This window comes from Equus asinus, unplaced genomic scaffold (assembly GCF_041296235.1).
Source record: "Equus asinus isolate D_3611 breed Donkey unplaced genomic scaffold, EquAss-T2T_v2 contig_545, whole genome shotgun sequence".
In the NCBI taxonomy this organism is placed as follows: Eukaryota; Metazoa; Chordata; class Mammalia; order Perissodactyla; family Equidae; genus Equus; species Equus asinus.
In genome coordinates, this window is record NW_027225233.1 from 75,377 (window position 1) to 91,505 (window position 16,129).

The following is a 16,129-nucleotide window of genomic DNA, read 5'->3' on the forward strand; positions in this document are numbered from 1 at the left end:
GAGAAACTAGGGGAGGACACGGGTATTACCGGGACTCTATGTACTCTGCTCAATTTGTCTATAAACCTAAAATTGCTCTAAAAAGTTAAACCTATTTATTAAAAAAGATTTTTGTATATGTTTGTATGTATATATGACTGATTTTTTTTCTGAGTCGAAGTAGATGTATGGCTAGATTGAACCAACCTTGAGTACAGAATATCCCCAATAATGTTATATAATATTTTGTGCCTTGAATTCAGTTCTACTTTGATATTTATATTACTGTTCATCTCTTGTCTTATTTTCCTGATTTACCTTTATCTACCCATTTCATTCGTTTCAACCTTTCTGTTTCATTTTGTTTAAGTATATTGTTTTTTAATTGGGAAAAATATTTGTTTTAAGAAATAGAAGTCATAGGTTTTCTAATTACACATTAGCTTCCAATAGCTTCACATGTACTTCACATCAAATATCTATTTGTTACTCATTTTAGGGTTAAAATTTGTGCCTTTCCTCCTTTTCATATGTTTGGAGTTTGCTGTTTTAAAATGTTCCTACTATATTAGGTAGTTAACAAGTCTTTGAAACTGCTCTAAAATTACTTTATTTCTCTTTTCTCTAAAACCTTTAGGACAAAGTTGCTTTAGGAGCTAAGCCCTATAAAGAAGAAATTGAAGAGCTCAAAACAAAGCTGGTGAAAATAGACCTAGAGAAGATGAGAAATGCCAAGGAGTTTGAAAAGGAGTATGTCTTTGTCTTAATTGAATATGACTTTAGTAGCTTAAATTTCCTTTCTAAACTGTATAAATTTAAAATATATTAAGATATTGTTATTGCTTTTTATAAAATAAATACAAACATCTACAGATTTTAAAGTTATTAAATTCTCATTATGTATGCAAAGGTTTTGAAAACAAGCACAATTCTGATCAATTACTGACATACTATGTCTTTGGATACTTCTTGTTCAATCATATAGGAACAGCTTAAAAATGGCCTTTTTTGTTTGAAAGTGAATATTAAGAACGTGTGTGTGTTTTTAGCAGTTTGTCTAAGGTTTCTGTTGGTTCTCTTAATTTCATTTGTTCTTCCTATTGTATTTTTGTGTAAGGTTTTATTTCCTTTTAAATTGTAGTACTTAGTGCCCAAGAGCATATTCCCTTTTTATTGATTTATTTATGTATAGTACCATATACAATAGCATGCCTAAAGTTCTTTGTGGTATAGCATAATGAAAAGAACATTAAACAGAGAGTCAAGGAAACTGAATTAGAAATATAATGTTGCCACTTATTAATATGTCACCTCTGACTCCTCACACTTTTTATTCTTCCTGTAAATGTTTAATAAATGTTTAATGATGATATCTAATTTTGCCCAAAAAGTCGCACTCTGAATCTTCATGCATTCTAACCAGCCTTCTATTGATAGGACTGTTGGTTTTAGTGGAGCATCATTAAAAAGGCAATTTTAGTGGCCAGCCCAGCGGCACGGTGGTTAAGTTTGCACATTCCACTTCGGTGGCCCAGGGTTCACCATCCTAGGTGTGGACCTACACATCACCTGTCAAGCCATGCTGTGGTAGGCATCCCACATATAAAGTAGAGGAAGATGGGCACCGATGTTAGCTCAGGGCCAGTCCTCCTCAGCAAAAAGAGGATTGGTGGCAGATGTTAGCTCAGGGCTAATCTTCCTCAAAAGAAAAAAATTTTTTTAAATAAATGCAAAGCAATTTTATATAGAATAGAATCAGCAGATACTTTCAGTCTCTAAGAAAGGCAGAAAGTCTCATAATTTAGCATTGCCAATTAACACTCAAGCAAATAATTAACAGAATGTCTTTTTCTCCTGGGTGCAATGAGCAGACTGTGACCTCTGACTGTGTCACCTCAGATCAGAGCTGCAGTCGAGTGTGCTTTCCTTACAGTGTATACAGAAGGTGCTTTTGGTTTTACGCTTTGGTAATTGTTGTACCTTCAAGAGGTTTCTAGGACCTCATGATAACAACCCAATTATTTGTTTTATGGTGCCCCTGAATGTAATTTTGCTCAATATCCAGTTAATAATACCTATTGGGCTTTCAGAAATTTTAAAAGAATTGGTTTCTCAATGTTAAAAAAAAATTGCCCCTGCAGCCAAACAGAACACTTCCAATTTGATGGTGTTATTTATGGCTATAAAGTGCATGATACCAGGGGGTATCGTGAGGGCTTACCTACTGCTGCTTATGCATATCATATCAATGTGATGTATCTTATCAGAAAATTCTTGACAGCAGTTCTGTTTATTCTTCCATTAAAAATTAGTTGCTGGCCTTTTACATATTTCTGTTGTTATTCTTAATAGAATTACTTGTACAAAAGCCACTGTAGAACATCAAAAAGAAGTTATAAGGCTATTGAGAGAAAATCTTAGACGAAATCAGCAGGCCCAAGATACTTCAAGTAAGTAGAAAATGCTGATATTTCCAGATCTTTTTCCATCTTACTTCTCAGTATACTTACACATTTTGAAGACTGCTATTATATATATGACAGTCAAGAATAAACCTGTTAATCACTAATTTATAAAGAACTATTTTTAAAATGAATTCATTGAGATCATATTTATCCTGTGATACCTCCTTAAGTTTCCTGTAATCTCAACTATTTATCCATTATAGATTCTTAAAAACTATGAATGTAACCTGTGCGCTATCAGATCTTTACATATTAGTGAAGATACCTTCAGTAGTATACAAGAATGACTTACCTGTCAAGGTAGACGTACCCTTCCCAATAAAACACAAGCATATCTTAATAGATTTTAACCATGTGCACTGTAAAAACATAGTATACAGTAAATATTATCCTACTTGTTGTTGGTACTGAAAATACAGACTTGATGCTTACTGGCAAACTCTTTGAAACTTATCTTAGATACAGTTTTCAAATCTAATCATCAAATTTCTGCATATACATTCCTCAAACTGTATCTTTTCCCATATTTCTGTCTCTTATGTTTCATTTGAAAAGAGAGAATGCTGAACAGTACTTGGGGCAGCTTTGTGTAGTGGGTCCAGCATCGAAATAACGTCACGAACAGTTCTCTAAGCTGACTGCCCTCACTTAACAGCCTGTGAAATCATGAGGAGAACGCCTGACCTTCTAGATTGGATATAGACTTGTAAGGATCAGGCTAAAAGTTGTGTGTGAAAGCACACTGAAAATTCTAAATGTCAGGCAAATGCAAGATGATGTTTGTGTGTATTATTGTCCACGCATTGTCTGGTGCTTGTTTAGTTTGAACTGCCCTAGTGTCCATTGCAGGATAATTGCAGCTCCTACCTGGAAAACTTCAAGGGGTAAAAATAGAACTTTTGTTGTTAGAGAAGGGTCAGGATGATTCCTTCTAATTTGTGACTTTCAGGTACGTGTTGTACCTGAATTCAGAATAATTCAAAAGGAAATGGACATTGAGTGTCTTCCCCACACTCATCTTGCCCCTCCCTTGTAAACAGTCAGTGACCCAGTGGATCATTCCACTTTCTAAGCACCTCACACTTTTATGCAATTTTACCTAAAATTTACAAAACAGTTCTTTACATTACTTGTACACATATGGTGTAAAATACTGAATAGTATATTCTTTAATAGCAGTCTAAGGTTTATTTAGTTAACAAATACGTGTTGAGTATTGGGAGCACATTGACTGCCTTGGGGTGGACCCCACACACGCTGTGTGGTGGAAGCAGCCCTCCAGGGGACCCCACTGGCGTCGAGAGTAGACAGTGAAGGGCAGCTCCGACTGCTGCCGTCACCGTGAGTGATCCTAGCAGGTGGTGGTGGTGGAGGTAGTGGGTGGAGAGAAGCAGGGGTTCCGCAGATACTTAGAATCCATGATGGAATTGGCATAGGAGGTGAGGGAAGAGGAGGAAGTCAAGGATGACGTTCAGGGAGATGGTGCTGAGATGTTTTGTTTTTTATAGTGATTTATTGAACTTACTAATGTTTGCTTTATTGTGAACTTTGGAGATAATTAAAATTATCACCTGTCTGTGTGTTTGCCTCCCACAGTGATATCAGAACATACTGATTCTCAGCCTTCAAGGAAACCCTTAACCTGTGGGGGTGGCAGCGGCATTGTACAACTCACAAAAGCTTTTATTTTGAAAAGTGAATATATATGGCTAGAAAAGGAAATTTCTAAGTTAAAGCAGCAAAATGAACAGTTAACAAAGCAAAGGAATGAACTGTTAAGGTAAGATCTGCTTACCTGATACAGGAATTATGCTTATGGTGGTACGTGTGGGAGAGGATGATGCCTACACATGCATATATATTTTTTGCAGTGGGCAACCCCTCACACATATAGGGGAAGTAATTTTTAGAGCTCATGTAATGTGTCTTTTTTAAAAGGAATGAGAATATGGTAGCACCATTCCAGAGGTTTGCTATCCATCAACTGACCTTTTTTTTTTCCTGAGGAAGATTCGCCCTGAGCTAACATGCCAATCTTCCTCTATTTTTAGTATGTGGGCTGCCAGCACAGCATGGCCACTAACAGAGTGATGTGGGTCCACACTCGAGAACCAAACCCAGGCTGCCAAAGTGGAGTGCCCGGAACTTAACCACTAGGCCACAGGGCTGGCCCATCAACTGATTTTAGCTAAGCCTGTTTTTAACTAAGCCAAGAACCAAAAAGTAAACCAAGATCTTTGAGGGGAGCTTAAATATGCCACAAATATGCCCAAGTCAGTGAGGCTTTACTCAAAGGAGAATCCCTGAGGTCCATTATTGTAGCCCATTAACCTTTATAAACAGTTGTAAAAAATTTAATTAATTGGCTTCTACCAAAGATTAGAATCTTGTGCTAATCTTTACTAATGATGCAATAGAAGAAAAATAGGCATTAAATAAATATGCAAATAGCTACTGTTCTGTGTGAGGCTATTAAACAACAAAAAAAGCAAACAGGACATTATGAAAGGGTCCAACAGAGGGATCAGACCTTATCTAGATGTGGGGAGGGGCGGTGATCAAGAAACTAATATGTAAGAGTAGATCTGAAAATGAGTAGCAGTTAGGCTTGATGACAGGAGAGATGGCTAAGCCTTCTAGGCTGAGGGAACAGCATGTGCACAGGCTTTGAGTCAAAGAGGAAAGTGGAACAGAAAGACATGCAGTGTGGCCAGAGCATACAGAATGAGGCAGAGTAAGTGCAAGATGCGATGCCAGAGGCCACTGGTCCAGATTACACATTGCAGGTCATTCTGAGGCAGCTGGGGTGGTCTCCTAAATGTAACGGGAGGATTACCACCACTGGAGGATTTTAAGCTGGGGCCTAATGAGCTCATACGGCGTCTCTAGCTGCTAGAGCAGAATGGGGGGGAACCCAAAAGTGTGAGGTTGTATCAACACACTTGGCTGACTGATCAAAGAAAGGAGAGCAGGGCCTAGGATTGCTTCCCAGGCTTCTCTGAAGGAGTGAATAAATGCAGGCAGCATTTCCTGTGGGAAGCAACACTATAAGTAATCCAGAAAAGCACAGTGTAATATATCTTTTAAAATAACAAAGGTACATTAAAGATTTATCCATCCAGAAGACTAACTTATCAAATTATTGCCACAGAGTATCAGTAGATAAACCATGCTGGACGACATCACTGATTCATTTGAAACCTAATATCATACTTTTCAAGATTCTGTGATCACGGAGATTTAGTACAATTTTTCAATTTATATTGACCTCATTTCATTTTCTGAACTGTGGAAATAATCCAAACTTAGGAAGCATTAGGTTGAAATTAAAATGTAAATATGATAAAATGGTAAATTATATGTCACATATATTTTACCACAATTAAGAAAAAAAATTTTATGTAAATATGAATATATTTCTGGAATTGAGCAGTCTTACAGTCTCTTTTATTTTTCCCCACATTTAAGCAATAATCATCATCTTTCCAATGAGGTCAAAATGTGGAAGGAGAGAACTCTTAAAAGAGAAGCTCACAAAGAAGTGACTTGTGAGAATTCTCCAAAGTCTCCTAAAGCGACCGGACCAGCTTCTCAAGAGAGACAGCATACGCCTTCTCAATGCAAGGAACAGAATTTACAAGATCCTGTGCCAAAGGACTCACCGAAATCTTGGTTTTTTGATGGCCGATCAAAGTCTTTCCCAGCACCTCACCCAGTTCGCTATTTTGATAACTCAAGTCTAGGCCTCCGCCCAGGTGGGTAAATATACTGGTTACTTGGGGATCGGGGATAACGGTTGGAACTCATTTGTCACCTGTGGCCCCAAAGGGCAAGTTTAGACAAGAGAAGATGTCATGGAGAAGCTGCTCTGCAGAGATGTCATTTGCTGTCTCTGTGAGAAGTTTCTCCAAAGCACAGCACTGAAGTGAAATCACTTTTTACCCCGAGGGAAGTCTTATTCTGCCTCCTGAACCTTCAACTTTTCCCTCAGATAGACAAGCAGCTCTCGAGGACACAGAGAGACACCATCCTACAAACATAACTACTTTTACTGCAAAAGACCTTCTTATCAATTCAATGGGCCAGTATTTCCAGTAGCATTATATTCATTTTACACAAGCCAGATCATAGACTTATATCATTTACATATTCATTCAATGAACAGAAATTTTTGGTCTCCACCTATGTGTCACATATTGCACCCTGATGGTACATTGATAACCAAACCAGATATGGCCCCTGCCTTCCTGGAGTTCACAGTCTAGTGGGTATAGACAGTGATCAAGTAGTCAAAAAAGGTACAGTTCTAGAGTTCAAAAGCCTATGAGTTTTTAATAGGTTGTTTTAGGAACATAAGGAAGTCTTCCTTGAAGAAGGGGACTGAGATCTAACAGGTTAAGGTGAGTTAGCTTAACAAAGAGGGGAGGGGAAGGCGATTCAGGCAGAGGGAACAGGGTCGGCCCAGCTGGGAGAGACCGTAACCAGGGGAAGGGTTGGAAAACCACGTGTGGCCAGAGCGCAGTGCACACAGGTTCCTCTGGGTGAAGTCGGTGAAGCCAGAGAGAGAAGAGCCAGATGCGCAGGACTTTGTGGGTTGTGGAGAGGAATTTTTACTTCATCCTGGGAGCATGCTAGAGGAAGCCGTTGAAAGATGTTAAAGAACAGCAGGAGAACATAATGGGTTATCAATTTGAAAACATTACCTCAGCTGTAAGGTAAACTGTATATAAGCTGTATGTTGTGTTGCAACCAAACGTGTTTTTTAATAAGATGACTTTTGCTTTCCATTTTTTTCTCAGAAGAACAAACTGCTGGAGCAGAGAGTGTGGATCCTCAGCCAGGCCCTTGGCACGCCTCCTCAGGACAAGCTGTGCCCGAGTGCAAGACTCAGTAAACTCTGCTGTCACTTTTCTAGGGGCCTAGTGTTCCTTATTTAGAAATGACTGTATTTGTTACTTTATTTTTCTATCCCTGGCAATGATGTCACAGTCCAACTTAATTTCAATTCAGTTTGCACTTTGCCATTAGAAATTGAGGCATTCCAGTCATTTAGAATGGTGATAGACTGCCTTCTTCCTGAATGTGGTAATACTTTAGAAGTTGAATTGTTTTATTTATTTATATATTTTGTGAAGAATAAAGTTATTGAAGGAAATTTCCAGTCTTTCCGTGTATACATAAAATGTATACATTTTCATTAATCTCGTTATCCACATGTGACTTAGATAATACATAAATTAAAGCATCATTTAATTAACAAAATTCCTAAACCTGGGCTCCCCGCAACACATAAAGCATCTATGGATGGGCTTCACACAATCTGTAAAACCTCTGAAATTTTATCTTTTGTGTGTGGATTCAGTTTTCTAGGATACTAGGGTCCCTACTTTCTTATAACATACTCTCTGAGAGGTCTGTTACTCTATAAGAGGTTAAGAACTGTGGTTTTAGAGAGTATCTGATAGTACTTTTATATCATATGACTTTGAAAAACCATATAAAACAGCAAGTTGCATAAGGTTTAGAACAGAGTTAGTGATTTCAAGGCATTCTTGGCTCTTTGGTAAGAAGACTTATTCAAAGGGAGAGATTATTAATTGTATCATAGCCATCACTGTTAAAGTCTATGAATTGGTTATTTCCCTTACCTTAACACACTGTCACAGGTTCACTAGGGTGAAGTGAAACTGTGCCTTCCTATAACGCTGTCCCTCAGGCCTGTCCCTTGGGAGTTTGGTTTCTCCTCTGCACCCAAACCAGACATGATTACAGAGCTGCAGGTTGATTCTCTACGATGTTCACTCCTCCACTGAATAAGAGTATTGCAAAGTAGTAGGTATGTTCACCTGGGTAATAAAACGACTTTAAGGCCATTAAAAATATAATCAGTCTTAAAAATAGATGATGACATAAAGAGATGGAAAGAGATTCCACGCACATGGATTAGAAGAATAAACACGGTTAAAATGTCCATACTACCCAAAGCAATCTACAGATGTAATGCAATCCCAATCAGAATCCCAATGACATTCTTCATGGAAACAGAACAGAGAATCCTAAAATTCATATGGGGCAACCAAAGACCCCAAATTGCTAAAGCAATCCTGAGAAAAAAGAACAAAGCTGGAGGTACCACCATCCCTGACTTCAAAGTGTACTACAAAGCGATAGTGATCAAAATGACATGGTACTGGTACAAAAACAGACACACAGATCAGTGGAACAGAACTGAAAGCCCAGAAGGAAAACCACACATCTATGGACAGCTAATCTTTGACAAAGGAGCTGGGAACATACAATGGAGAAAGGAAAGTATTTTCAACAAATGGTGTTGGGAAAACTGGACAGCCACATGCAAAAGAATGAAAGTAGACCATTATCTCATGCCATACACAAAAATAAAATGGATCAAAGACTTGAAGATAAGTCCTGAAACCATAAAACTCCTAGAAGAAAATATAGGTAGTAGACTCACTGACATCAAACTTAAAAGGATCTTTTTGAATACCAGGTCTTCTCAGACAAGGGAAACAGAAGAAAAAAATAAGTGGGACTTCATCAGACTAAAGAGCTTCTGCAAGGCAAAAGAAACTAGGATCAAAACAAAAAGACAGCCCACCAAGTGGGAGAAAATATTTGCAAATCATATATCTGACAAGGAGTTAATCTCCATAATATATAAGGAATTCACACAACTGAACAACAAAAAGACAGCACAATCAAAAAATGATCAGGGGATAAGAACATTTTTCCAAAGAAGATATACAGATGGCCAAGAAACACATGAAAAGATGTTCAACATCACTAATCATCAGGGAAATGCAAATCAAAACTACACTAAGATACCACCTTACACCTGTTTAAATGGCTATAATCACTAAGACTAAAAATAACAAAAGTTGGAGAGGGTGTGGAGAAAAGGGAACCCTCATACACTGCTGGTGGGACTGCAAACTGGTATAGCCACTATGGAAAACAAGATGGAGGTTCCTCAGAAAACTAAAAATAGAAATACCATATCCAGTTATTCCATTACTGGGTATCTACCTAAACAACTTGCAATCAATAATCCAAAGAACATATGCACCCCTGTGTTGATAGCAGCACTATCCACAATAGCCAAGACCTGGAAGCAACCCAAGTGCCCATTGACCAATGATTGGATAAAGATGATGTGGTATATATACAATGGAATACTACTCAGCCATTAAAAGAAGACGGATCCATCCCATTTGCAACAACATGGAAGGACCTGGAGGGAATTATGCTAAGGGAAGTAAGACTGAAAAAGACAAACACCAGATGATTTCACTCACATGTGGAATATAAACAAACACATGGACAAAGAAAACAGTTCAGTGGTTACCAGGGGAAGGGGGTGAGGGGTGGGCATAGGGGGTGAAGGAGAACACTTACGTGGTGACAGACAAGAAACAATGTACAACTGAAATTTCACAATGATGTCAACTCTTATGAACTCAATAGAAATTATATATATATATAAGATCAGTCTTCAGATATCCAGTCTAGTAGAATGTTGCTTAACTCTTGAATTTGGATATCTTTCATTCCTCAGATTTGGGAAGTTTTTGGCCATTATTTCCTCAAATAAATCTTTTGTCCCTTTCTCTTTCCTTCTGGAAGTTCCATGATGCATATATTGGTCCACTTGCTGATGTCCCATAAGTACCTTAGGCTCTCTTCACTTTTCTTTATTCTTTTTTCTTTTTTCTTCTCTAACTGAGTAATTTCATATGACCTGGTTTCAACTTATTGATTCTTCTGCTTGATCAAGTCTGCTATTGAACCCCTCTGTGAATTTTTCATTTTAGTTATTTGTATTCTTCAGCTCCAGAATTTCTGTTTGGTCCTTTTTTATAGTTTCCATCTCTTTAATATTCTCATTTTGTTTGTGCATCATTTTCCTGATTTCATTTAGCTGTCTATTGGTGTTCTCTTGTAGATCATTGAGCTTCCTTAAAACTATTATTTTCAAGTGTTTGTCAGGTATTTGTTCATAGGTCACCATTTCTTTGGAGTTGGTTTCTGGAGATTTAGTTTGTTTCTTTGATTGCATCGTGTTTCTCTGTTTCTTTGTGTGCCTTTTGATTTTTTTGCTGACTTTTATGCATTTGAAAAATAGCCACCTCTTCCAGTCTTTATGGGCTGCTTCATACAGGGGAAGACCTTCATCAGTCAGCCCAGTTATAGATTGTGGGCCCTCTGAAAGCTTTTGGGCAGATGTGACTCTCTAGGCTTGTGTGTGTGATTTGCCAATTAGAGAGGTTTGCCAGTTTCTTTTTCAGGAGCTCATAATCTCTTGCTCCCTCTAATATCTGTCTGTAGTACTGCAGCTTCTTTGGTGCTGCATCAGGAAGCCACCCCACTCTCCTTTGTTCTCATTGGCCCCCAGGCATCCAAATTACGTCAGCTCCCATCAGCACCCCAAATCAGGTGAGATAGAAACCAGTCCCAATGGCAGCCCTCCAAAACGCTGGCACATAAGACACACGCTCTGCTCTCCTCCCTCCCTCCCTCCCGAGGATGAAGCTTCGAGTTGGGCACCTACTCCTGATGGTGCTGAGCCACGCTAGGCTCTGTCTGGTGCCAGACCATGCCAGTTCCATCAGCAGTTCGGGTCAAGTGAGACAGAAACCAGTCCTTCAGGCAGCTCTCCAAAAAGACGGAACTGTGAATGAATTTTCCTCTCTTTTCTTTCCCCTGCTCCTCACGATGGAGGAGCTGTAAGCAGGGGTGAGCTGTGCTGGCTTGGGGGAGAGGTGGTCGCAGGGAAAATGAAAGGGCTCTTCTGCCTAGTTTCAGGGTGGAAGTTGTTAGCTTTGCCCTTACCCAGGGGACTGCAACTTCTTACCTGGCTTCTGAAGTTCTCACAAAGATACTTTGGTCCATGTATTGCTGTTAAGACAGTGTCTCTGTCAGGGAAGAAGAGCTGGGACTTTGTATTCCTCCATCTTGCTGATGTCTCCCTCAGAATGTTGCTTAACTCTTATGACCTGAGTTTCAGTGTCATGATGAAAGATTGTGAAGGAACAATGATGAAAGTTAGCAATGGAAACTTGCGAGAATGTTAAAAAGCAGTAAGATGGTCAGACGACGCTAAAATCTGAAAAGTCAAGTCAGGACCAGAGAAGACAAAATACAGTATTGTTCATAGGAAACATTTTCTTGAGAGCCTAGCAGAATCATGTTCAGGAAACTTATTGAGAGCCTGCCATTCATACTCAAATATTTAACTACCTTCTACTGTGTGCTGATCACTGGTCTAGGCACCGAAAGGCACTGCCTTTGTGGGACTCATGTTGTAGCTGGAAAACAAATAACTCATACTTTTAATATGAGCTGATCACAATGTAAGGGTGAAAAAGATATGGTCCCTAACCTTAAACAAATTTAGTCCACTGACTATACAGGGGGTAAGCAAATATCTGCAATACCATGTGACTTAGGCGGTCGTAGAGTAAGCATAATTGTTGAAGATCTGTGAATAAAGGGAGGCTGAAGACAGCTGCATCGAGAAAGAGGTACCTGAGTTGGCCTTGATTAGGGAACTCTCATATTCATAAAAAGTCTATTCCAAAATCCTCAAAAGTCAAAGGAAAGGTATTGGCGCTGGCCCCATGGCCAAGTGGTTAAGTTCGCATGTTCTGCTTTGGTGGCGTGGGGCTCACTGGTTCAGATCCTGAGCGTGGACCTACCACCGCTCATCAAGCCATGCTGTAGCAGTGTCTCACATAGAAGAGCTAAAATGACCTACAACTAGGATATACACCTATGTACTGGAGCTTTGGGGAGGAAAAAAAAAAAAGGAAGATTGGTAACATGTTAACTCAGGGCCAGTCTTCCTCACCAAAAAAAAAGCATAAAAAAAAAAGAAAGGAAAGATGTTGTTAGGAACACAAGGAGCACAGCTGCGTGTGATTACAGTCATTAGACCCAGTGTTAGAAGCTACAGTGGGGCAATGAGAGACAGTTTTACCAAAGACCTTATGTGAACACAAGCAGAAACTAGGGCAGGGTTTTAAAAAATCTTTAAGGGTAATTTTTACCATCCATTATAATTGAATTTCTAATAATCATTCACATTTTTAAGTACAAATGTAACAACTATTGTACATGCCAAGTCCTTCCTCCTCACAACATCCCTGAGGTAGGTGCTATGCCTACCTTCATTTTACAGATGTGAAACAGGTTTGGTCAGCTGGGTAACTTACTCACTTAGCTGGTGAGGGAAAGATGTGGGACTTACCTGCATCTTTCTGACTCCACAGTCTGTTCTTAACCACTGTGACTGTTACGGATACACTTAGCTCCAAGAACAAAAAACCTGAAAAGTGACTAAAGTTTATTTTTCTCACATAAGAAGTCCAGAGGAGTTACTTTAGGGATTTTGTCTTAAGCCTGTCTTCAAGGAACTAGGTTCCTTTTCTTCCCTATTGTCCTTAGTGTGTGCCTCTGACCTCAGACCAAGTCACAAAATGGCTGCTAGGTCCCAAGGCATCATATCCACGTTCCAGGACCGCCCCCCCCCTCAAAAAAGGAAGGAGCAAAAGCCAAAGGCCTTTCTATCCAAGAAGAAAGGCCTCCTCAGAAACTCCAGCCCACATTTCATTGGCCAACCCTAGCAGCAAAGGAAGCTGGCAATTTGAGAGTTTTGTTTTCAGCCCCTTGACACAAATAATCCACATCAATCTACAAATCAAAATTGGGGTGAATTTATTATGAGTCAGGTCTGAGGACTAGCCTGGGGCCTTCCTCCCCCAAGGAAGGAAGGGCACCAAAGAAGTGGGGTGTACCGAGTGGTTATACACAGTCTTGGAACAAAGAGCATCCATCATATATGGCAGGAATATCCCTTTTACAATTATCGTGAGATGCTTTGCTGGCCCAGCAGGTCAGAGGTCAGTAGGTCAGTGGTCACAAGGTGGGTGGTCACACAGTGAGCACAGCAGGTCCATAATTAATCCTTAGTTTAGGGAGAGATGCATATTAAAGGAAATGCCGATGTGGGGGGAAGCTACCTCCTTATCTTTAAGGGCATTGTTCTTGTCTTTGGGACATTGTAAGCGTTTAAAGCAGATGTACAATGCATGCTCAACAGACCTTTCTGGAAAAACAAGGTCAGGTCAAATTAGTTTCAAACCAAATGGCTTCCTCATATCCTCCAATATAGCCTACTGCTTGTCATTTATTTATCACCCTTACAGTGTAGGAGGCAGGTGAAAGTGAGTTGGGTGGGTGCTGAGTGAAGCCACTTAAACAGCACGTGCACAAACAACCTACACACTCACTCTGCTCAGTTACCTGCCTGAGAAAGTTGGAGTTACGAAGCCTAGTGTAGAGGGCTCACGTGACCCAGTCCTTTCTTTTCCTTCTTGTGTCTCTGTTCTCTTCAGCCAGACTTGGCTTTTTGCTCTTACCCAGCATGTTCTTTCCTTGAAGCCTCCACACTCCCACTGAGGCTCAACCTGCTCCCTGACGCCACCGCCAGTGCAGTCAGGACGCCTGCATTCCGCCACTAAGCGTGTATTAGTGTTAGAAGAGACGGCGCGTCACAAGAGAACCACAACCATACCTTCAACGCGAGAGAACGTGTGCTGCCCTCTCAGCAATCATGTCAAGGGCCAGGAGAGAAGGCTCTAGTATCTTCAGTGACCTGGGCTCCTTCTGTTTCGCGGCTCTGCCGTCTTCCACATGCGACTTCTGCCTCATTCCATCTTGAACACCGCAGAACGGCACGTAGTAGACACAAACGACAGGGACTGAGAGGGGTCAAAGCCAAGGGAGTGGTTTCCAGTCCTGAGCATGCTGCGGGGGCTTTTTCCGCTTTTCACCGTTTACTCGGAGTTAGCAGTTCGACCTGAGCTCCACTAGACGGCAGCACGTACACACATTGAGTATACCAATGTGCGAATCCTTAAAAACTCAAGGAAACAGAACCAGCAAACTCGGAAGAAACCTGAACTACACATCCCAGCATTCATCATTAAGCGCCTGACTTGTCTGCACGAAGGTCGGTCTCCGTTTGCCGCTCGCGCAGTGACCTGGAGGACGCCATCCACCTGCTGCTACTCTAAAGTAAGATTTCCTGGTATTTTTTCAATGAAACTTTAAATGGACTGGGAAAAGGAGATGTTTAATTTTTATGTGTTGCTTTGCTCTGCACGTTACTTATTTCAGGAAATCTTAGCAGTTAGATCAGGATTAGGGTGCATTTGGAAGTCTGGTATCTTAAGTTTTTCAAAATAACCAAAGAAGAGAGGATTTTTCAGTGAACATTTTTCTTCCGGGTTCATGAAGACAGAATTCCCGAAAATGCTCTGCCTCTGATAACGAAAAATTAACACTTTGATTCCAGTGTTTACAGTAAGAAAGCCATCACGTTTGCTTTTCATGTTGGAATTTACCATTTCAGGCCATGTTTGCAACTCATTTTCCCAAAAACTCTGTTTTAGCGTGGCAGTGCAGTTGACCTAACAGTAAACCTTCGGCTCCAAACTCCGGGCCCAGAAAGGCGGGGAGGCCGCCCGGAGCCCGGCGCCCAGAGCCGCGGGGCGCACGGGCTCAAGTCACAGCGTTTGATCCGCACGCTCAGGACTGGGGGTGGGTAAAGGTTCCTGGAGTCTCTCATTCCTAAAGTACATATTGAAAATATCTCAACTCTCCCCAAGTTTAAAGTGAGTATGAACCTCTCGTGTAAGAAGGGGGAAAACCAGTGAAAATTTCGTTGCCTCAGAGTGGCTGGGCTTCTTGGTGGCTGGCGAGGGCGGCCGCGGTCGGAGCGCCTCCGGCAGCGGCGAGCTGGTCCCGGAGTCGGGCGCCGGCAGCTCGGGGCAGCGCTGGGAGCAGAGGGAGCGAGCGCCCGGGCAGGGGCGGGGACGGCGGGGCACCCCCTGGAACGCCCGCCTCCTGTCCGCGCGTGGACGCCGCGGGCCCCGGGCGGCCGAGGGCTGGACGGCAGGGGTCCGGGCGACACGAGGCCCGCTGGGCCGGCTGGTGGGAGGCCCGGGTGCGACGCCGGCTGGGACGCGGGAAGGAGCGCGCGAGACCGGGCCACACCTCGGGCCTTCGCCCCGCGCCCCGCCTCCCCCGGCGCGCCCGCCCCCGCCTGCCTGACGCCCCCCGGCGCGCCCGCCCCCGCCCCCGCCTGCCCGACGCCCCCCCCCCACCCCGCCCCGCCCCCCCCCCCGGGCGCGCCCGCCCCCGCCTGCCTGACGCCCCCCGCCCCCGCTTGCCTGACGCCTGCCCGCGTGAGCGCCCCCGGCGGGCGGAGCCGCGCCTGGCTGAGGAGCACGGAGTGGGGCTCGGGAGGAAAGGGCTTAGGGGCCCAGGCCGGAGAAGCCGCCTGCGCCTTCTCGGGCGCGGTGTGTGTGCGCGCGTGCTGCTTGAGTGCGTTCGCTCAACGCCCTCCCAGCTCGTTTCCCTGCCTTTCCCATCCTGAGGGGGGAAGACGGCGCCCCCACATGCCGGCCCCCGCGGCTGCTAGGGCTGGCGGGTGAAACGTGGGCCGGGGTTCTGAGCAGGCCTTCCTTCTTGGGTAGAAAGACCTTTGGCTTTTGCTCCTTCCCTTGGTGTTTTTTGGCGCGGATGCGGATATGGTGCCTTGGGACATAGCAGCCATGTTGTGACTTGGCGCGAGGTCAGAGGCACACGTTGAGAACAGCAGG

The 16,129-nt window shown here is 42.4% G+C and overlaps 1 protein-coding gene and 1 long non-coding RNA gene across 3 annotated transcripts in view; one reads left to right on the top strand and one right to left on the bottom strand.

The window, feature by feature from the left end:
• The window catches only part of LOC139044049 (centromere-associated protein E-like), a 79,518-nt gene extending 71,919 nt beyond the window's left edge, over positions 1-7,599 (top strand). Inside the window, exons 39-43 of the mRNA XM_070503653.1 lie at positions 617-729; positions 2,332-2,429; positions 4,041-4,224; positions 5,913-6,199; positions 7,244-7,599. Of these exons, the coding sequence (XP_070359754.1) occupies positions 617-729; positions 2,332-2,429; positions 4,041-4,224; positions 5,913-6,199; positions 7,244-7,338 (777 nt within the window). The 3' untranslated portion in view covers positions 7,339-7,599. The remainder of the gene's footprint in view (positions 1-616; positions 730-2,331; positions 2,430-4,040; positions 4,225-5,912; positions 6,200-7,243) is intronic.
• LOC139044052 (uncharacterized) overlaps positions 1-15,532 on the bottom strand; it is a 51,091-nt gene extending 35,559 nt beyond the window's left edge. The window contains exon 1 of one of the 2 annotated variants that reach the window (XR_011501111.1): positions 14,038-15,532. This is a non-coding gene — a long non-coding RNA (uncharacterized lncRNA). The remainder of the gene's footprint in view (positions 1-14,037) is intronic. The other variant, XR_011501112.1, reaches the window with a different exon arrangement.
• Between the last annotated feature and the right edge of the window lie 597 nt (positions 15,533-16,129).